This window comes from Ixodes scapularis, unplaced genomic scaffold (genome assembly GCF_016920785.2).
Source record: "Ixodes scapularis isolate PalLabHiFi unplaced genomic scaffold, ASM1692078v2 PGA_scaffold4__175_contigs__length_147842914, whole genome shotgun sequence".
NCBI classification, from domain to species: Eukaryota; Metazoa; Arthropoda; class Arachnida; order Ixodida; family Ixodidae; genus Ixodes; species Ixodes scapularis.
Genome location: NW_024609879.1, coordinates 49,553,417 through 49,576,598, shown reverse-complemented (window position 1 = coordinate 49,576,598; position 23,182 = coordinate 49,553,417). Strand labels below are relative to the sequence as shown.

The 23,182-nt window shown below is 43.0% G+C and overlaps 1 protein-coding gene across 1 annotated transcript in view; it reads left to right on the top strand.

Annotated features, from left to right (window-relative positions):
- The window catches only part of LOC115332385, a 121,297-nt gene that overhangs the window by 78,543 nt on the left and 19,572 nt on the right, over positions 1–23,182 (top strand). Inside the window, exons 7-9 of the mRNA XM_040211281.1 lie at positions 3,476–3,625; positions 7,812–7,947; positions 18,102–18,239. Coding sequence (XP_040067215.1) covers positions 3,476–3,625; positions 7,812–7,947; positions 18,102–18,239 — 424 coding nt within the window. The remainder of the gene's footprint in view (positions 1–3,475; positions 3,626–7,811; positions 7,948–18,101; positions 18,240–23,182) is intronic.

Below are 23,182 nucleotides of genomic sequence, written 5' to 3'. Positions count from 1 at the left end.
TGAACAGGACAGCTCTATGAAGTCCAGCTTTTGAACTTCCAAAGAAGCTGTCTAACCTAAAAGTTACCCAAAACGATGCAAGTTTGAAGATACTATGTTTTGCGCCGTGTAACCTACATTATAATTTTAAATCAAGAACTAAGCGTGACTTTTTTTTGTGCTTCATGTCTACAAATAAATAGATGAATAAATAATTATATTTTTACCAATAAATTTAAAATTATGTGTACACTGTTATATTCATGTTTCTAAACTTCAATTTTGTCTACGAAAGAGTTACACATAAAAGGCACCATGGGCAACACATCTTCCGACTTTGAACACACGATGAATCGCAGGCGCTCGCAAACAGAAGACTGCGATGCTGCGCGAACGGTTTCTGAAACATGCTGCGTGGGGTACTCAGGGCGCAACGGCTTCGCAGCTGTTCAAATGGAAACGCATTCGCGACGACGAAGTAGCGTCTTGCATCTTCAAGAAGCTAACGGTTCATGTATCCTCGCTAAAATTAGTGGGGAAACATGAACAAAATTAGTTTCACTGCTAGATTTAGCGGGAAAAGTGACGTCACGTGAACTAAACACAAATTCAACTTCCTGCTGAATTTAGCGGGGCGGTTACACAGACGCCGACGGCGACACCGACACCACCTAACTCAGAAACGGGCGCCTAAGAGCTGCGATTTAAAATCAAATATTTGATTAACTCGCTTTCCGATCTTATGCACTTCGTCATATTGTTACACGTCAAACATACAACCCAATTTTATGTTTCTTTCAATCTTCAACATACGCAATTGATTAATTTTTCCAAATATTTGGAATAACCTCAGCTTAAGGATGTTAACAAGGGTAAACCAATTACATGGGACTCACGCAATACAGATAAATCAACTAGTGTCTTCGCGAGTACATAAGACCTTTCGCCCGCTATATTTTTACCCATATATGTCGTGAACGGGTATATATGGCAGTATTTGACCTTTTATACAGCAATATTGGCCGCATTTGCCAGTCATGGGTAAGTTACATTTAAAAAGTAATTCGTTACAGTTACAGTTACTTTCAGAAAAAAGTAGCGAAGTTACCGTTACAGTTACCGCAACAAAAGAGTAACTCGTTACAGTTACAGTTATTTTCAAAACGTAACGACGTTAATATTCAGTTACTTTTCTATAACACGAAAATTAAGGAAAAACTGGTGTTTGAAAGAAAAAAATATAGACACGAATCAGTCGCGCTTCCACTATAGCGGTAAATTCAAACTTAATGATTTAGCTGGAAAATTAGTTAATATTACGAAAAGAATCAAGACGAAAATTCAACTGTATCTGTTTTCTCAGATTTGAACACGAAGACTTGTTGTCGGAGTACTCCTTGTAGGCAAAGTTTGCATACTGCGGTCAAATAGTTAGCAACCACCTTCACCACAAAAAATACTCTTTGTACGCCGGCCATGCTAGCTCTTTGTTCTGATCAACATCCCTATCCTTGGCAGCACTAGCACATTGCTGGCTCGTTGACGGTTGCGCTGAATTTATGAACTCCTTTGATATATTTGCTTTCGTACCCGGCAAACCAGAAAAAAGCCCGGCGCAAACAGCAGTAAATTTTGCGACCACCATTGAAACCACGCCGGAGTGGTGGCTCAAATCAAAATAGGAAACATACGAAGTTCACTCCGCGTGTATTGTTGTTTCACGGTTGATTCGCCCGATTAAAATGCGTGCGTAGAAAAAAGAAAAACCGCAACAAAGATAGTGCTTCAATATGGTAAGATGTAAGTGTTCAGTCACAAAGTACAACAAGTGCGTAAAGTTAAATAGATTCTTATTTTTTTTCATCAAATCTACACGTGGTTATATTTGGATAGTGACTCACGAGAAAGGATGTATTCTCAAGTTCGTGCAAGGCCAACTGATACTCGAAATGTCAAAACAGACAATTTGCAAAGTGCAGGGATTAGCTAGATTATACTCATTCAATGACATATTATTCACAAAGAGCTGAAAAGTAACGACAGAAGTAACATCGGTACTTTCGTCGTTACCTCAGACAAAGTAATAGAAGTACAGTTACAAGTTACATTCTTAAAAAGTAACTTAATACAGTTACAGGTTACCAAAAAAAATAACAAAGTTGCAGTAACGCCTTACCAGCAACGCGTTACTACTCAAGACTGTGTTTGCGCGCGTATGTGGCGATATATGGCTGTACTTACGCACTTATTTGGCCATATGTGGCAGTATTTGCCAACTTATATGGCGATATCTAGCCGTATTTACCAATTTATATGGCGGTATATAGCCCTATTTGCCTCCTTATATTATCATATAGGGCCATATATAAAATATATCAGGGCACTCTATTACATTTTCGTACGGGGTACTTCACAACGTCGTCCTAGAGGTTGTCATGGCAATCACCTTAGAGGTCGTCCTAGATGTCTTGCTAGACGTTGAATTTTAAAGCGTCGTCTTTGAGGTCTTCCTGGAGATCGTCGTGGAGGGAGTCTTAGACGTTGTTTTTTACGTCGTCCACTAGAACCTCGTCCTTCAGGTTATCCTCGGTGTGTTTAGGGCATATTACAACCATTTCATCACCATACCATTTTCTTTCCTAACTGTGCTCACAAGCGATGTTCCTGTAAAGCTACCGTATTTTTTCGCGTTTGTCGAATGGACAGAGCTGCAACAATTCTGATCTAAGAATATACTTTGCCTGAGGAATTGCGTTGTGCATTATTATCGAACGCACAGCATCCTTCGGATCGGAAGAAATTGTGGCTCTTCTCCACAATTTTCGACGCTTGTGATCGTACCCGCTGTGACAGCAGGGAGCGCAGCAGGTCGGCATGCGTGCTCACTGATTGTCGAACGACTCAAAGCCCCAGACGCGAGAGAAGAAAACTAATGCCCGAGTCCCACTAGAGCGACAAACATAAGCAAACAACAACGGGAAGGCTGAAACATATGCAGTATGCTCGCTATAGTACCTTTGGCAGTCGTTTAGTCATTCGTTGCTTGTGAATTAAGCTCGAGTGATTGCAAGCTTGCCAATGACACACTTGTGCACACGATGCTCGTGTTTAAACATAGCCTCCTTTATTCGACAAAGCCTATGAACTCACGAGAGACTCTGATTTGAGGCTTTACGCTGTAATTTGTTTATGTTTTTCGCTCTAGTCGGACTCGAGCATTACGAGCCTCAAGAAACCGCTGACACGAGTTAAAACACTAGAAACATTAACGAGCACGAGAAGCCACCAAAAATCAATCTTAAAACGACTACAGCGCTAGTCATCACGTGATCTGCGAATTTCAACCACCAATCTCATAATAAAAAATGCCGATCGGCAGCAGTAATTGTTGGCACGGAAGTGTCTGCCCCTTTTCTAAGCGAAATGAATCAACTTGACTTTTCGTCCAATATGGATGTAAAGCCGAGTTTTCTTTAAAAATGTCATCTATTTTCAGTCTAGGCACACCCTGGGATGAAGGTTACCAAGCACCTAGCTGTCTCGGCAAAGGGGGACACCTCATGAGCATCAGCTCTTTTATTACCCTGTACCCCACGCTTTCGAACTGCACAAAAGACTATCTTCTCCAGAAGTACCAAGAAAATCTGTAAGAAGTTTGTTTTAACCCACCTGCGTTGCTGGCACTTTATGCATAGTGTAGTGAAATATCAACCGGAGTGTTGGTAAAAATGCATGACATTTTAGCTTATTTACTTAATACTTCACGTTAAAGAACAAGGTTCGGTCCAAAACCACAATGCAAATCATGATGAAAACATATTGGGCAATATTTTGCAGGCTTAGAAGCTTTAACGGCCGAGTAAAAGTAGACACAAGAGAAGGAACTTGCATAATGAAAGCTACGAAGCTAAGTAGGCATCCCTTAACATAAAGGTTTTTGGGAAGTAATGGCAATTAGAATGTCAAACCTCTAAAAAACTATGAGACAAATGAGGGAATGGAAACTCAATTCGATATCGTTGTATTCGTATAATTGGGCTCGTGTTAATCAGCCGCAAAACTGTGCGTGGTTTGGAAATTGGACCCGAGTACTTTACGGACTAAGTCCCTGCATGCCAAAGCTGCATTGTAAAATTCGAATTTCCACAGAAGAAAACATCTGTTAAACTTAAAACCTAGCCAAAAAAAAATGTGTAATAATTTCAAGGACCAAAATATGATGACTACACAGCGCATAATACATTGGGAGACAAGGAGGTAGACGCGTACTACGCAACACAAGCAGCACCGAAAACGAATTGGCGCTTTTTCGCGCTATTTACATAAAAAGTGCATTAACGAACAATAAACAATATATTTAAATTCACTATTTGAACAAAAATCTTCTGCGTACTTTGTCGTTTTAAAAATAGTCTTTCAATTCCATAAAACACTGACTCTGTTTAGTGACAGAACTTTACACACATAAAACTTTGTCACTAATACTTTGTTTCACCTTGAGTCAAAGCGCAGACGAAGCTACGAGCAAATAGGGTCACTAAAATTCTATAAAAAGAGCGAAGTCATCGAGTTCGTAATCTTTGTTTTATCTGCTATTATCGACGAAACTCTTTAAGTGCAGCGAATCCGCTGCAACCTCACACTTTCAGAGTGTATATTCGTAAGTATGTCCTAGTCGTTTAACTACGCTATAAGTTATAATAAGAGCTGAAACTTCCCCGGCATTACACGATTTAAAAAAAAAGAAATCTCGATAATAGTGTCAGGTATTTGTATACATCTAACAAGTAATTTCCATGCGGTTTTCATCAAGTTTGTAATCGTAATTTGTTCCAAATTTATGTTAAGTATCCCTAAAAATTACCGAAGGTAATGAGTTCATACTGAATTCTGCGTTATTTAACTGAAACGCCTCTACACACTAGCCTTTCGCAGGTTGATAATATGTTTCTATCGGCAAAGAGTGAGCGCAGTTAGAGATCATAAATTATATTGCAGAGAAGTTGGACGGTCCAGCAAAAGAAAAACTAAATAAACCCTGACATACTGTGAATGCAATCACCGTGACCTCGAAATGGTGTTTATGACTCCGATTTAATACCAGTCTACACGTTTTACCTTTTGGCCCATTGTTTCGGTAGGAGTGTATCAATTGTTCTCAAACTTGAAGAATATGTAAAGAGAATAAATACACTGCATAAAAGCAAACTGACACGTGAAATCTTTATTATAATTATATTGAAAGCAGAATAAAATATGTGGTTTTGAGATAAAAAAGCACCCTAAATAAGTTAATGCTAATAAAATCACATTGTGCGTATTCAAAGCTGAGTAAGTTGTCCTGGAATGTGTCCCGACAGTTTCCAATTTGGCGCCGGATTTCTGACGATTTCAGAAATATTATTGTTCCGGTATTCCCAACTGTTATTTCAATTAGGTTTCCGCGGTTTCGGTATATACTCATTATCATCGAAAATTAACCATTCGAAACGGTTTTTACTGCATCGGTGAAAACTGAAAAATACCGAATTCGTAATGTCCTCTGAGACAAAATAAAAAGAACGCCAGCTACACGGGAAGAAATGTTCTACCCTACTTTTTTTCTCTCCTTGTCCCCGAACACAGCCGCACTCAACTGTCCTTGCGGTTATTCCTTTCCATTACGACAACTTTTCTTGCCACGTTTCCTTCTTTTTTTCAGCAATACCGGAAAAAAATTAGAATTTATAACTTATATATCATTATATTTTCTCCATTAATTATACAATCGCTTTATAACACAAACTCTATAAACAATGATTTCTTCCGCCATTGAGGTTGAACAGCGAAACCACCGATTACAGGGGGAAATAAACACCGATAGATAAACTCCGGATCTCAGTCAAAATCCATACCGAAAACTCAAAACCCTAGTTAGAATGGAGCGAAATAGAGCGTTGTATATTAATTAAAGAATCAATTTATTAAATCACAAACAGCACTTCAAAAAGTATAGTCGAGTGTTGCAGGATAAATGGGCCTGAAGGAACTGCTTTATTGGTGACGAGCTTCAGTTGAGCTAGTTTGTGCGTGGTACCTGGATAAGGCGAGCTTAGGAATCGAAAGAGCGAAAAAACATAGATTGAAAAAGGGACAGATGTGTCATTGGACTACAAAGTAAGGTTAAATATATCTCTGTTTTTATATGTAAGCGTCTTCCAGGTTGAAATTAACCCTATCCTAGCTTTATTAGTGCTTTCTTGGCGCGCAGAGGAAACGATAGAGTAGAGAAAAGTTGGTGGACCTTTGACTCTGAGATAATTGCGCCAAAGGTTAAAAAAAAAAGTATAATTTAATAAATAACCTTAACCCCTTGTAAATTGTTGCTACTATGGTTCTAACAAGCCATGTAAACACGGACCCTTAGGCTAAGAGTGAAATTAATGGAAGACAGTAGTATTTGGATTCATAATAGACAAAATGTGATGTGTCATTGAAAAATGGTGCGTATACTTGCAAATGTACATGCGTCTGTGAGAACATGAATCAAACGAATGAATTAATGAATTTTTTACAGAAAGTTACATTGATCCCTCTTTACTTGAGTCATCTTTTTCTGAGAATGGTGGAATAAGGTAGGGCATGGAGGGGACCTAGATGCAGAATGCGGTACTTGCCGTGAAGATTTCCACAAAGCACAACTTTGTCGAGACAGCTTCAGTGTGGCTGACTACGTGTAACACTTAAAGGGACACTGAGAGGGTATTTATGCTCGCCAAGGGTTTTATTCGTTCACGACATATGATAGCCCAACTATCCAGAAAACAATTCGCGGCTCGGAATTTGTTTTCTTGACGCCCGAAAAGCGCCGATCCAGAACTGGCCTGTTTGAGTGGCACTCACTGCCGTCTCAGTGGTCAAGGGCCGTTTTCTATGGTTTAGACACAACCGCCAAAAATAATCAAAGTCGTAGTTAATCGAAAACACACACACAATATTAAAAATAGAATAAAAATTTGATGCACATGTTTAGTGTCTTCTAAAAAGCTGCAAATACGTCGATTGTGAAAAAAAAGTACCACAGCCATGTGACTTCCGGCACCTCTCTCCTCCTCTATATTTCTTCTTCATCCTCAGTCTAGTTTCGGTTTCGAGCAGTTGCGTTTTTTTTACTTTATAAAAAATATACGTGACGCTGTAGCAAAAGACTGATTGGGTAGTCTTCTGAAACCATAGTAAATCGCCTGACAAAAAATATAATCAAAACAATTTTGGGGGGTGTCAGTGTCCCTTTAACGTGCGGTTGGTCTAGCATTGTTTTTTCTTCGCTGAGTCAGGGGGAGCATTTGCTTGATTGATTTTTCCATAAGCATAAATAATATTCTTCTTTAGGTAAAACTCCAATAGCTAGTTACAACGGTCAGTGGTCAAGATATAGATTTAATAAATTTTCCTTTAGATTATGGAGGAGTTGTTTGCATCAAAACAAAACTAAATAGAACACATAATCTTTCAAGATCCGAAAAGGCACTAAAATTCAGCTTCCCTTTCCATCCGGCAAAACCTCGATCAATCATATCTGACATGATGTAAATGCTGCAAGGAAACGAGTTGCTTCATTAACTTCAACATGGAGTCTATTTTCCGTGTTGGGTATTATATTAGTATGTCAGAGCATACCGTGCCTCGGGAATTAAATCCCGCGGTACGAAACTCTAAATCACAAAACACAATATGACAGCAACCTTTGAACTCAAAATGATATTGAGGCACTTAATATGATTGTTCGTTATTTTATTTTCTGATTGATTATCTTCAGGTTGTTTTTCTTATAAATTAGAGTATATTTTCAGGGATACCGAACCGTGCTGGATGGATACTCCAACACCAATTGTATCAAGAACAAACAACTTACCGGTGCACTATTTTGAGAAAGAGGACTTCTGCAAGTCTGCACAACCTTGGTTCCCTGAGGGTCAATATTGCACGGTGGGTAGACGTTTTTCAATTATGTAAAATTTGATTAGTCTGTCATGCGTAAGAGAAGTGAAATTTATAAAAACCGTAATTTATAACGCCTGGCCTCCAGCCTGAGCTCCTTGCTCTTCGACGCAAGTGCTGACTGGGTGAGCCTGCTCAAGGTACCGGGAGTTCTCACGAGAGATGACCACGCTATTCACCAGGGGCGCTATTCTGGTCACAAACGGTCACGTTCGTGTTTCTTGAAAACTCCTCCCCCCTACGAACCGCGCGCTGCTATTGGCCACTTCCCGCGTGATAATTCTACGCGGTTCCCATGGGAACGTTCGCGAAACACGAAAGCAACCGTTTGCCGTAACTGTCACTCTTCGAGTTCGGACCGTGACGACAAAGTGACGTATGACCACGTCCGACCTAAGTAGCACATAGCGGAAGTCGCGTCACTAGATTAACTGCGGTATTATGCGACACACCCTACTCTCTGTTTCACTATGAGTGCGAGCTAGTGCGTGTGTAGGAGCTACAAGAACGTGCTCCGGGCTTTCAACGTCCCTGTCGAGCAGGCGCGCTAGCGCAGTGCAAGCCAACGTTCGTGCAAGACCGTTCGGGGTGATGCGCTCGTGCTTTTAACCTCTCTTTCTATTGCACGTAGGGGAACAAGCTTTGGGCAGGATTCTAGAGCGTAGAAAATGGCGTCGATGCTTGTTGCTCAACGATGGCTCGACCAACGCGTACAATGACGGATTTTCCGCGAGCACCCGGTTGCCTTCGCGATGCACGACAACTGTTTCTGACGACAATACCGCTTGTCGAAAAGCACCGTGTGATCGCAGTGTGACCAGCTGCGTGACGAGAGACGGCGACGATGAGAGATGATGATCGTCGAGCAGCAGCAGACTAACTGAATCGCACTGAGATTTTTCGCAACGGGGAGCTACAAGGGCGCGGTTGCTCCCGATGATCACATAGCTAATGCCCAGTGGATGGTGATCAGAGCCGTGACGGCCGTCGTGAGTATCGCTGTCAACCGGCTGGGAAGAGACGGTTGGGTCGACAAAACCCCGGACCGAGGCAGCTGAGGCATGTGCGAAAGAAGGCTTTCGTCGCCACCATGACAAGCACACCGACGTCGTCGGGTGCGTTGACTAAACTTAGACTCTAACTAAACCTTCGTCACCGTCATCATCGGTCTGAAGGAGACCGTCACCATTCTGAAGGACTCCAACACTTTGCCGCAAACACAATTTTGCCATTAACAACGTGGTGGTAAGTTGACGTTTAAACTTCAGGGTTTCTACCGCTTTGAAGTTAGGGCACGCTTAGTACCTATGTCTTCAGTTGACAATTTGTTGCGGTCTGTAGCTACTGTCAATCACGCAATAAAATCTGGATGGGTTGCTGATGGCATTTTGTTGTATCAATTAGATATTTTACCTTTTCACGCCAAGCTGCTGGAATTGCAAGTTAGTCATCGGAAAGTCATAAGAACACTTTTCGATGCACTGGAATAAACTACGAACAGGTCTGTCCTAAAATGAATCGTTACTTGTCTAGACAGCAGCAGTTTAGTCTGACAGAGTATGGCAACATTGTTACCCACTGTAGACGAGAAATTTAGCCAGTGTCTTGTGGATGGTTGTCACCTTCGTGACCAAGAAAAACAATAAAAATCGAATTGTCCTACATTCAACACACGTGTGTTAAATGTGAAGGTTATTATAGCAATTAAATCGAATGTCATTTCAAAAGTGACTAACTCATTGAAATTAAAGTGTAGTGTTAGCTGGATTTTTGAAATTTGCCTGTGATGCAGAGCAAATACGCACTGTTGGCTTATCACCATCAAGCATAAACGACAAGCGGAGGCAGAGTAGATGTGTGAAGGAAATCGAGCATATGTACTAAAGAAAGAACTGCTACGTAACGTGAAGAATGTCAGCAACTATCTTGCCATTGTGGTACGAGCTCAGTGGCTATGCACATGCTTATAGCAGCCTGTGAATGTAAGATGCTCCCCTTATGTGGCAAAGCCAGAGGGGGGGGGGGCGAGGGGGGGGGTTTATGGGGCTTCGCTCCTTCCCTCCCCAAATCCGGCGGGCCCTAGAATATACACACAAATTCCGACACCATCCCCCCCGCACCCCAAGTCATGAACATCCCAGCCACCTCAACCCCCCTCCATCCTCACCCCCTTAGGAGTTCCTGGCTACGCCGCTACTATCAACGGCACTCAATAGATAGTCAACATTATCAAGATAAACGAAATTTATTTTATTTTATGCATCATATAGGAAGTGGTTTTGTCTTTATATGCATGCAGTCAAAGCACACACTGTAGAAAACACTTGTGTGAAGCCTGCGTTCACAATGCAGTCCCCGTCAAACTCTTAAGACGTTAACGAATTCCACAAATTAAATTTTCAACGAAACAAATTCGTTTTGCAAAACGCTGGCAAACTTACGTTGCGTTTTACATCATTCACCTTTGTCGTCCGATGAATCAGTAGTCAGCACTTCACAAACCTCAATGAGATTGTCGTTTTGTTTCTTGCCGTTGTGGCGATCGCTGGCGGTCGTGGCGGCGGCGAAATTCTTTCTCAGACCGTTGGCTGCTGCCTCCGTGCTCGCGGAAACGTGGTTCCCTTTGTGTCAAGGTGAGGTTTTGAATCTTAATGCATGGCAACGTTGAATAAAGGTCTATTACCGTCTTCATAACCTCAGCAACGCTACCGTACGAGCCACAACAACACCACCACTTTCAAGCTTCATAACACCGGCACAAATAGAAGCCAAGTCTTGCATCTCGCCAAGCGTTACATCGGAGAGGTTAAACGCCAGGTCACTGTGCTTTTCGACCCGGTCCTGCCGCCGAATGGGCTCATCCAACAGCAATAAAGTATTCGTGTGCGCGTTAATCAAGTGACCGATCGCATGTCAAACCCCAGCCGCGGTCGATCCGACGAGCATCGCGGCCATGTTCTTTCGAGTTTAACTCGCCAAGGGCACGGTTGTCGAGTTAAAACAATGCAAATAGTCCCGTGCATTCTTGTTCTTACGTCATTTTGTCGTCACAACCCGAACTCGAAAAATGACTGTTAGCGGCAAACAGAGGCTTTCTAGTTTCACCAACGTTTCCATGGCAAATGGCGTTGAATCGTCACGCGCAATGAAGCCAATGGGAAAGCGAGGTACCTATGTAGGGACGTGTAAAAACGTAAAAGCCGTTTTTTTTTTTTGCACGCGCTATTCTGCAAATAAAAATAAGTAAAAAAGACTGCCCGAGATTATGCCGTCACGTGCATTTTTTCAGCGCCGAAAGAGAAGAGCATGGCTTATGGAGACTATACCGGCATAATCACTGCAGTGAGCAAAGGAGCAAAGCATTATTAAAACTGCCCGAAGAAACTTTCCTGCATCATCCACACAATGCTCACAACCGTTGCACTCTGCGTCGATCTCATGACTTGTCATATACTACCACAGAGTCGTCGTCAGCTCTGTATCCATTTGAAATCTTCTTCACTGGCAAACAGAAATTTCATTTGCAGCTTATGTTCACGGCGGCTTCACAAAGGATGATTGGTGTCGTAGCGCACCTTCACGTAATATTTTTTTTCTCGTAATGCCATCCGTATCGTGCAGAAGCAGGGAAAGCAACGACGCAAACGAGACACAAACACCACAAGGTCGTTACCGCGGTTTTCGCCATGTTTGTTTTCAAAGACCGTAGCGAAAGACTTCGAGAAAAAAAGCTGAGATATCTTAGCTAAATTTACTTTACGTCATAATTATTGTAATAATCTTTCGTATTTTATAAAAAGATAATATTATTTTTCTCTGTTTCCTTCCATTTTCCGGAAGGTAGCCTTTTCTCCGTTATTCGCTGGTTCTAAGTTCCGGAGGAAAGGAAGAAGATAACAAAAAGAACAGGGGGAAATGCAGGGATTTCTTCGCCCCAACTGGGTGGACACGTCACCGCGACGTAGTGCATCGTCAGATTCTAGCTGACCGCGTGCGTGAACCCGAACGTTGGGGCGGGGCCTCAAACAAGAATCGTTCTAGTTTGAGGCTCCGCCCCTTCTTTCTCGATACGTCACAACTCGAAAGGTACCCGTTTGCGAACAGAATAGCACCCCAGGGGAGGTTCCTGCTAATACCATTCGCTGTAAAAATCTTGCGAACTATGCCGTATTGAACGCAGTCAATCAAAAGTCGCTCCCTGCTTAGGGCAATGAATGGTGACAAAAAACGTGCATGTCGTAGCATGAACACTTTAACGAAATGGCCTGTTTAGGTTCGCTCTACCGTTCTGCGCCGCCGTATGCATTCTGAAACATGCAAAACCTGAAAAATCTAAAGAACGATTCGGCTCTCCAAGGAATGTCGGTACTTTTGGAACAGAAAGTCCACCTTATCTTGATAGTACTTACACCGCCGCAGTTGGTTTACCGCAGGCTTTAAAGGAAAGTGGGTACTTTAAACGACTCATTTTTCGCGGGTTCAATAGTTCGCGATTTAGGCCATAGCTGAAGTTTTGGAATAATTCGCGGGTTCTAATTTTCGCGACGCGGTGAGACCTCAATATAGATTCCAATGTGCTTAAATTTTTCGGGAGATGTTCGCCGGACCTATTTTTTGCGGATTGTGGGCGATTCGCGAAATTCGAGAAACTTGGGTCCTTCCGAAAATTAAGTCGTTCACATTATTTAAATTTTTCCTTGCCCAGTGTATCCATCAAGCATTTTTACTTTAAATTGACACAATAATAATGGCAGTGATCTTATTGATTTACCGGGCCGAGTAAGAAAATACTCTACTTCCTGGATTATGATTTAACTGGCGTATAGGGCAAATAATAAGCTCAACAAAGAGTAGCGAACAAGCGGGCGACACCATCTACACCGTAGAGCAACGTGCACCGACGCACGCACTGCGAACGAGGCAGGAGCTTCGCACCACGAGCGACACACACGCGACACAGAGCTCTGATGGAATACACCGGCTGGAACCCAGGCTCGTCTCATCCGAACTAGACATAATCTCGATCTGGCCCGTTTGTAAATATCTATCTGTAAATTATGTAAATAACAAGCGTGTCAGCAAAGAATGCCTCTCGCAGTGACGGCCAATGTGGTGATCCCAGAAAAGAGCCGTCTTTTCTTCATCACCTGACACAACCACCAAAATTCGATACCTCGTGGACACAGGTGCGGAAATCTGCCTTCATCCTTCAACTCCGGAGGACCGCCGACACCGTCAGCCTTTGACATCTCTAGCAACGGCGAATGGCTCAGCTATTAACACCTATGGCGAGAAATTGATCACTCTCGATCTCGGATTAAGACGGACTTTCCACTGGATATTCATAGTCGCGGATGTCAAGTACCCTATCCTTGGCGCGGACTTCTTACAGTTCTTCAAACTAACCGTAGACATGCGTCAGTACCAGCTTCGCGATGGTGAGAAGCGTCTGCACGTCCAGGGAATAGAAGTCCGAGACCAAAAGCTTCAAATTCACCAGCCATGTCCCCCACCCTCGACACAATGGGAAGCCCTTCTCTATCACTTCCCGAGACTAACACGACCATCGTTCCATGCTGCATCCACGCAGCACACCATTATTCACTCAATCGAAACTACCGGACCACCCGTCTTCGCACGACCTCAGCGACTAGCTCCCTAGAAGCTAACAATCGCAAAGAACGAGTTCGAACACATGATCGAGCTTGGTATTGTCCGGCCTTCATCGAGCAGCTGGTCGTCCCCCTTACACATGGTCGAAAAGAAAACTGGAGATTGGAGGCCATGCGGCGACTACCGTGCACTGAACAAAGTCACGGTACCAGACCGGTATCCCATCCCACATATTCAGGATTTCTCCGGGGCCATTGCAGGGGTGCCATCTTTACCAAGCAGAGAAGACATTCCTTCACCAAGGAACGTCTTCTGGCCCAATTGCGCCAGAAGACATTCCTAAGGCAGCGATTGTGACACCTTTTGGATTGTTTGAATATGTGCGGATGCCATTCGGCCCAAGAAACGCCGCTCAAATATTCCAGCGTTTTATGAACCAAGTGCTGCGAAACCTTCCATTTTGTTTCGCATATTTGGATGACATTTTGGTGTTTAGCAAAGACATCTGAAGAGCACCAATGTCATCTTCGAACGATCTTCGAACGTCTAGACGAATTCGGTGTCACCATCAATGTGCAAAAATGCAGATTACGCGTGACCGAACTCGACTTTCTCGGACACCACCTCAACAAGGACGAATATTTAACCTCTGTCGTCGAAAGTCCAAACGATCCAGGATTTTCCACGACCGACCAATGTGCGCCAACTCAGAGAATTCCTGGGACTTATCAATTTCTACCGTCGCATTCTCCCAGGATGTGCTGCTGTACTTCGACCACTGAATGCTTTCTTCGCGGGAGTCAGGGCGAAGACTTCACCCCTAGCCTGGAACTCCGCAGCCGAGGAAGCCTTCGTCAGAATCAAGAACCAGTTAGCCAAAGTGGTACTCCTGACGCATCCCAGATCGCATGCTCAAACTTCCATCAAGGTCGATGCCTCGGACACAGCGATCGGCGCAGTTTGTCAGCAGCTGGTTAATGGATGCTCGTGCCCCATCGCATTCCACTGGAAATCACTGTCCCCTACAGAGGTGAAGTACAGTACCTTTGGACGTGAGTTACTTGCCACCTACTCCGCTGTCAAGCACTTTCGTCACTTTCTGGAAGGGGGACAATTATTCATACTCTCAGATCACAAGCCGCTGACGTCCGCCATTGCGTCTCGCAGTGCTGCGCACTCCCCGAGAGAAATTCGTCAGCTGGCATTCATATCAGAATTTACAACGGACATCAGGTTCATCAAAGGACACGAAAAACATTGTAGCTGATACTCTTTTCCGCGTTCACATCGATGCGTCTTTTGTGGAACATCCACCTCTGGACTACTCGGCCCTCTCAGCTTCCCAGAAAAACGACTCTGAACTCCACACGCTGCTCAGCTCTTCCTCCTGTTCACTGGAGCTCCAGGAAGTTCAGACAGACTTATCATCGCCAACACTCGTATGTGACGTTTCAAGCGGTCAGCCACGTCCTTACCTCACTAGAGATTTTCGACGCCAAGCCTTCAACATACATCATTCTCTGGCACACCCTGGTACCAAGTCAACACAAAGACTTGTTTCACCTTGGTATGTATGGCCTGGCATGAACTCCGACGTCCGACGCTGGACACGTGCCTGCATCAACTGCCAGAGAACCAAAGTCCATCGCCATACTGTCTCACCGTCTGCGACATTTCAGCTTCCCCAAGAATGGTTCAGCCACCTCCACATGGACATCGTTGGCCCCCTTCCACCATCTCAAGGTTATCGGTACATCTTCACCGTCATCGATCGCTTCACCAGATGGCCTGAGGCGGTACCCCTAACAGATATCACTGCTGAAGCCGTTGCACACGCATTCCTCACTTCGTGGGTTGCAATATTTGGAATTCCTACCGCTGTAACCACAGACCGCGGAAAATAGTTTCAATCCAACCTGTTTGCAACCCTATCAAAACTGCTTAGTTTCCATCACATCTCAACGACGTCATAACATCCGAGCGCGAATGGACTCGTCGAGAGATTTTATCGGCAGCTCAAAACAGCTATCACTGCCACGACGACATCCACATGGAGAGAATATCTTCCGCTCGCCATGCTGGGAATGAGAGCTGCGCTTAAGATCGACCTTGGATGCAGCGCAGCAGAGCTGGTTTATGGCACCCAGCTCCGCCTACCAAGCGACTTCTTCTGTGCTTCACCATCCAGCTCACTGCCTGACCCCCTTGACTACGTGGAAAGGCTCCGTTCCCACATGACCACCCTCCGTCCTTCACCCACACGTGGAACCCGGCAACCAAATCTCTTTGTGAGCCCCGACCTTTCGACCGCCACGCACGTCTTCGTGCGCCACGATGCTGCGCGACGCTCCCTACAAACAGCATACGACGGTCCGTACAAGGACCTTAGAAGAGCTGAAAAGCACTTTACCCTGGCTTACCCGAACCGCGAAGACCATGTCTCAATCGACCGACTGAAGCCTGCGTATATCCCGAGCTCGGACGACACGGACAACCGCACAACGTGCACTGCGAATGTGGGATGCTCTGCCACGATGGACATCACGCATCCAACTCAACCCGATCAAGCCTGTCCCCGCAACATCCGCTTCACTCTCCAAAACACTAACAACTAGCGCGCAAACAGCGTCTTTCACCGCTATTCCGCTAGGGGGGGAGCCCATGTAGCGAACAAGCGGGCGACACCATCTACACCGTAGAGCAACGTGCACCAACGCACGCACTGCGAACGAGGCAGGAGCCTCGCACCACGAGTGACACACACGCGACACAGAGCTCAGATGGAATAAGCCGGCTGGAAGCCAGGCTCGTCTCATCCGATATAGACATTATCTCGGACTGGCCCGTTAAGTGAATATCTATATGTAAATTATGTAAATAACAAGTGTGTCAGCAAAGAATGCCTCTCGGTATGTTGACCACAAAAGTAAAGAGAAAGCGAAACGAACCCATAGCGTGAAATAAATATTGAATCCTGATAAATAAGGAAAACACTCAACAGATGCCTCTTGTTGAATATAAAATGCTTTAACCTCAGCGTTATGAATGCCGTAAATTTTGAATACATATTCACTTGAAAATAATTATTTACTTTAGATAAAATTGTAAATGTATTGAATTCATTCCACCAAATATTGTCCAACGTTTTCTCTGCAATTGCGTAGTACATAGGGTGCTCTATCAATTCTATATGCAAATAGTAACATTAAGAAAGCATAACGTTTTAAAATTGCCTAAACCAAATATTATTACAGTGCTTCCCAATTAACTCAGCTTTAGACAATTACCAAGTCTACACTCTCTCATCTCCCTCTGATTTTGGGATCTTGTTTATCAAACTTCCTTACATTTTTAAAAATCTAAAATTCAATTGCCCGAATGTTCATGAAGATGCAGTTGCATGCAAGAAAAGAGAAATCCTGATGAACCGGTGGTATTAAAACTTTAGCTTTTGCAACGTCAATGCCTATGAAAATTCGCCAACTGACTGACTTTAATTATCAACGATAATGGCTACCAAAGTTCATGACATAACTAGAATTTGTTGTTTTGAGGGTTTATTGTCTTACCGATCGGGGGTGTTATTTCTGGGATGTGAGCTCGACCTACTTCCCGAGGCCAGTCGTGGTGATGAACAGGACGACACTGCTCGTTCGGGAAGGAACGGCGGCTATTACCGTCTCACAATGGGGCACCAGCAGACAAACTGCCTGGGCCGTCTAGACCCACTTCCTTTATATAGTGGGTGAATGGTTAAGAGCAAAGTGAAACTCCTGGGACTACTTTCCACTTTATCAGAGCAAACGTTTATCATGAGGTTTCCTTCTCCAGTGTTCGCTCTACCAAAGGAGAGAGAGGTGAAAGGAGCTTCCACGTTACTCTTAACTTGTCATCGACAATAAGTGTTCTTGTGGCCACGCACCCCAACGCTCTGCTGCGTCCTTCTACAGCCTCCGGCGCTTGGCGATAGGCGACATGCTGGGCGCTTACAGGGTTAATTTGTTTTACACATTCGGTGTTTTAGGGTAGGAAATTCGTGTTTCTGATGAAAAGTCTGTGTTTATCACGTATTATGCGAAAAAAAGAGACTCGCATGCAGAGTTTTCCATATTCCATTGAACACGGGGGTAATTCGAGCACTTTTAAACCGATAGTACAGGCACCTGAAGAATACGAGGTCATTTGCCTGGCTATCGAACAAATCAGCATCCCCGCGGACAGTTAGTGAAGGCTGTGTTTCGAGTCAACACAAAATAAAGCTGCAGCTAATATTATCTTTCCCTGTAACTTCAGTTTTTTTAGACAATTCCGAATAATTGTTTAAAGGATTTTGATAAACAAATCTGGGGGTTGCTTTTTAGAGTTGATATCTTATTAGCGAATACAAGGGACACTACTTGTAATATGACTCGACAAGATTGAATATTGAAGGCATTTATTGGCGTTACTTTGTTTCGGTCATTTGAGATGTTACTAATTCTAAAAGCAATATTGTCTGATCTTTTGTGTTCTTTTTTGTTTGTTTTTAGCAAGATCATCCTGCGCAGAAAAAGGCGTCGATCTGCGAGGTTGCATGTTGCAAGAACGAAACAGCTTTCAGAGGATTCTACAATTTATCACCCGATGGCAAAAATTGCACAAGCGAAGATGGTGGAGATGGCAGAAAGGTGGCGTAAAGCATTCCAGACGTCCGTTTAATGTTTCAGATACTAAAGGGAAATCTACTGATTTCTGCCGAACTTCCTACACTTATGCGATATCCCTTTATAAATGGGCGATCCATTATATATTAGGAGAATTAAGTTTATTTGTTAGCTCTTTCTTGAGACCGCCTTCTGACTAAAATGGAGCTGGTGACGTTTTACTGGCAGCGTTAGCAAATTTATATATATTTGCGGTAGCCGCTCATTCGTTGGGTTACCGGCGCACAAAGGTATAGCGAGCGCCGATTGAATAGACCAATATCCTCACGCGTTCGGCGCATCTGTGACACCACCAGAACTTTAGCTTACATGATGCAGGCGGCAGATCACGCGGAAAGCTTGAGTGAGGTTGTCGCATGTGCAGAAAGCACGCTGGCGGAATAACTGAATTTCAGTCGATGCATTACGGCAAGCTTGGCGCCCCAAACCGGCTGGTGAGGTTCGTGTATGGGGTTGTGTTCACCGGGCGCCGTATTTCATTGCACTGGTCATGACGCCCCACCTTAAAAAAAAAAAAAGGTCTAGCCCTCCCTATAGAGAGGAACGCACGTGTAATCAATGTTACTTCTGAAAGGGAGAAGGTTTAGTCCCTGAAAGCAGGGGAGAAAAGTTCCTCTGTCGTCTGCATCGCATTACGGCAAACCCCGAAGCGAGAAAATTGTGCTGAATAAGGCTCGAGGAGGACACTACATCTGTTGCACGGTGCAAGAGGAGTAGCATATAAAACCATTCTTTAAACCAAAAGCCGCTCTCAAAAGAGCATATTTGAGGCAGGCTACATGGTTTATGGCTGCACGGTAACCAAAGAATCGCTCGCCATCAGATGGCAGGGTAATGCAGAGTCATTGCAAGCAACTAGGTTCGGTGGCGCTAGGTGCCGCTCAAGTTATGGGGCATAAACAATAGTTTTATTTGCTCGCGCCTCCATTGCCCTTTGGGCGCATTTATTACACAAAGCCCTTGCTTTGCGTTTTATTGTACTTTTTTAATTTTTATTGTTGGATTAACAATCGTATTTTTTTTTCCTAACATGTACTTTGTATACGTATAAGTTATTTGACATCAACTAGTTTGTAACCCGTCCTGCCACAACCTGCAAAAGGAGGTTATCACTATGTATAAACAACTAAAATACACACATATACATATATTCAGTGTTCTAGGCGTTATTGAAAAAAAAAACGTTACTCGTTACTAGCGAAATGTAGTAACGCGTTGAAGACCTACTTTAATCCAAAATTAAAAGAACGCGTTACCGTAACCGTCACCGATAAAAAAAAACGCACGTGAATCTTGCGTTACTCTTTAGTTTTTAATTGACTGTAAGAGCGTTTCTTTGTCTACAGGGTTTTTAGACTTTGGGGCAAAGGGTGTAGGCGTTGGGGTTCATCTAATCTGGGACATTCTACGTGGGCAAAACCAGGGATAAAATTCAATTTATGTGGAATGAGTGCAATAATTAATGGCTGCGGGCCTATACATCATTTCAGCTTAGATCCTAACGCAGCCGACGCTACGCGTTAATGGGACCAATCCACCAGCGTCAAAACGAATGACACTGTGTCAAATTTTGTTAATGATTGTTTCAGCGTTGGCAGAACGCGCGCAGAAACATAAAGAATACCGTGATTGTGCTCTTTTTATGTTTTCTGGTTGGTCACATCAGCTCTAAAGCGTCGGCTGCGTCTGCACGAAAAAATGAGTGTATTTGTCTTTCAGTTCTTGTGAAGAAAATGTAAGGAGCAAGTGAGTGCGCCACCCGTTACTGTTTTGAAAAAAGTAACGAGTACGTGCATACGTTACAAAAAAAACTATGCGTTACTAGTAAATCCGTTACTTGTAACGCGTTACCGCCAAGACTGCATACACTACGCGTACCACAACCATCATCTGGACATATGCAACAAGCTCATACACATACACAGCACATAAAAACATGACGCAAACAGCACACTATCCCCTTATTTATTTATTTTTATCCCAAACTATCCCGAATTTTTTTCTTGTGATAAAAATGTAAGGAGCAACGTGAGTGCGTCACCCGTTACTGTTTTGAGAAAGTAACGAGTACGTGCATACGTTACAAAAAAAATTATGCGTTACTAGTAAATCCGTTACTTGTAACGCGTTACCGCCAAGACTGCATACACTACGCGTACCACAACCATCATCTGGACATATGCAACAAGCTCATACACATACACAGCACATAAAAACATGACGCAAACAGCACACTATCCCCTTATTTATTTATTTTTATCCCAAACTATCCCGAATTTTTTTCTTGTGAAGAAAATGTAAGGAGCAACGTGAGTGCGTCACGCGTTACTGTTTTGAGAAAGTAACGAGTACGTGCATACGTTACAGAAAAAAACTATGCGTTACTAGTAAATCCGTTACTTCTAACGCGTTACCGCCAAGACTGCATACACTACGCGTACCACAACCATCATCTGGACATATGCAACAAGCGCATACACATACACAGCACATAAAAACATGACGCAAACAGCACACTATCCCCTTATTTATTTATTTTTATCCCAAACTATCCAGAATTTTTTTCTTGTGAAGAAAATGTAAGGAGCAACGTGAGTGCGTCTCCCGTTACTGTTTTGAGAAAGTAACGAGTACGTGCATACGTTACAAAAAAAAACTATGCGTTACTAGTAAATCCGTTGCTTGTAACGCGTTACCGCCAAGACTGCATACACTACGCGTACCACAACCATCATCTGGACATATGCAACAAGCGCATACACATACACAGCACATAAAAACATGACGCAAACAGCACACTATCCCCTTATTTATTTATTTTTATCCCAAGCTATCCCGAACTTTTTTCTTGTGAAGAAAATGTAAGGAGCAACGTGAGTGCGTCACGCGTAACTGTTTTGAGAAAGTAACGAGTACGTGCATACGTTACAGAAAAAACTTTGCGTTACTAGTAATTCCGTTACTTGTAACGCGTTACCGCCAAGACTGCATACACTACGCGTACCACAACCATCATCTGGACATATGCAGCAAGCTCATACACATACACAGTACATAAAAACATGACGCAAACAGCACACTATCCCCTTATTTATTTATTTTTATTCCAAACTATCCCGAATTTTTTTCTTGTGAAGAAAATGTAAGGAGCAACGTGAGTGCGTCACGCGTTACTGTTTTGAGAAAGTAACGAGTACGTGCATACGTTACAGAAAAAAACTATGCGTTACTAGTAAATCCGTTACTTGTAACGCGTTACCGCCAAGATTGCATACACTACGCGTACCACAACCATCATCTGGACATATGCAACAAGCTCATACACATACACAGCACATAAAAACGACGCAAACAGCACACTATTTCCTTATTTATTTTTTTTATCCCAAACTATCGCGAATTTTTTTCTTGTGAAGAAAATGTCAGGAGCAACGTGAGTGCGTCACCAATTACTGTTTTGAGAAAGTAACGAGTACGTGCATACGTTACAAAAAAAAACTATGCGTTACTAGTAAATCCGTTACTCGTAACGCGTTACCGCCAAGACTGCATACACTACGCGTACCACAACCATCATCTGGACATATGCAACAAGCTCATACACATACACAGCACATAAAAACATGACGCAAACAGCACACTATCCCCTTATTTATTTATTTTTATCCCAAACTATCCCGAATTTTTTTCTTGTGAAGAAAATGTCAGGAGCAACGTGAGTGCGTCACCAATTACTGTTTTGAGAAAGTAACGAGTACGTGCATACGTTACAAAAAAAAAACTATGCGTTACTAGTAAATCCGTTACTCGTAACGCGTTACCGCCAAGACTGCATACACTACGCGTACCACAACCATCATCTGGACATATGCAACAAGCTCATACACATACACAGCACATAAAAACATGACGCAAACAGCACACTATCCCCTTATTTATTTATTTTTATCCCAAACTATCCCGAATTTTTTTCTTGTGATGAAAATGTAAGGAGCAACGTGAGTGCGTCACCCGTTACTGTTTTGAGAAAGTAACGAGTACGTGCATACGTTACAAAAAAAATTATGCGTTACTAGTAAATCCGTTACTTGTAACGCGTTACCGCCAAGACTGCATACACTACGCGTACCACAACCATCATCTGGACATATGCAACAAGCTCATACACATACACAGCACATAAAAACATGACGCAAACAGCACACTATCCCCTTATTTATTTATTTTTATCCCAAACTATCCCGAATTTTTTTCTTGTGAAGAAAATGTAAGGAGCAACGTGAGTGCGTCACCGGTTACTGTTTTGTGAAAGTAACGAGTTCGTGCATACGTTACAAAAAAACTATGCGTTACTAGTAAATCCATTACTTGTAACGCGTTACCGCCAAGACTGCATACACTACGCGTACCACAACCATCATCTGGACATATGCAACAAGCTCATACACATACACAGCACATAAAAACATGACGCAAACAGCACACTATCCCCTTATTTATTTATTTTTATCCCAAACTATCCCGAATTTTTTTCTTGTGAAGAAAATGTAAGGAGCAACGTGAGTGCGTCACCCGTTACTGTTTTGAGAAAGTAACGAGTACGTGCATACGTTACAGAAAAAGCTATGCGTTACTAGTAAATCCGTTACTTGTAACGCGTTACCGCCAAGACTGCATACACTACGCGTACCACAACCATCATCTGGACATATGCAACAAGCTCATACACATACACAGCACATAAAACATGACGCAAACAGCACACTATCCCCTTATTTATTTATTTTTATCCCAAACTATCGCGAATTTTTTTCTTGTGAAGAAAATGTAAGGAGCAACGGGAGTGCGTCATTCGTTACTGTTTTGAGAAAGTAACGAGTACGTGCATACGTTACAAAAAAAAACTA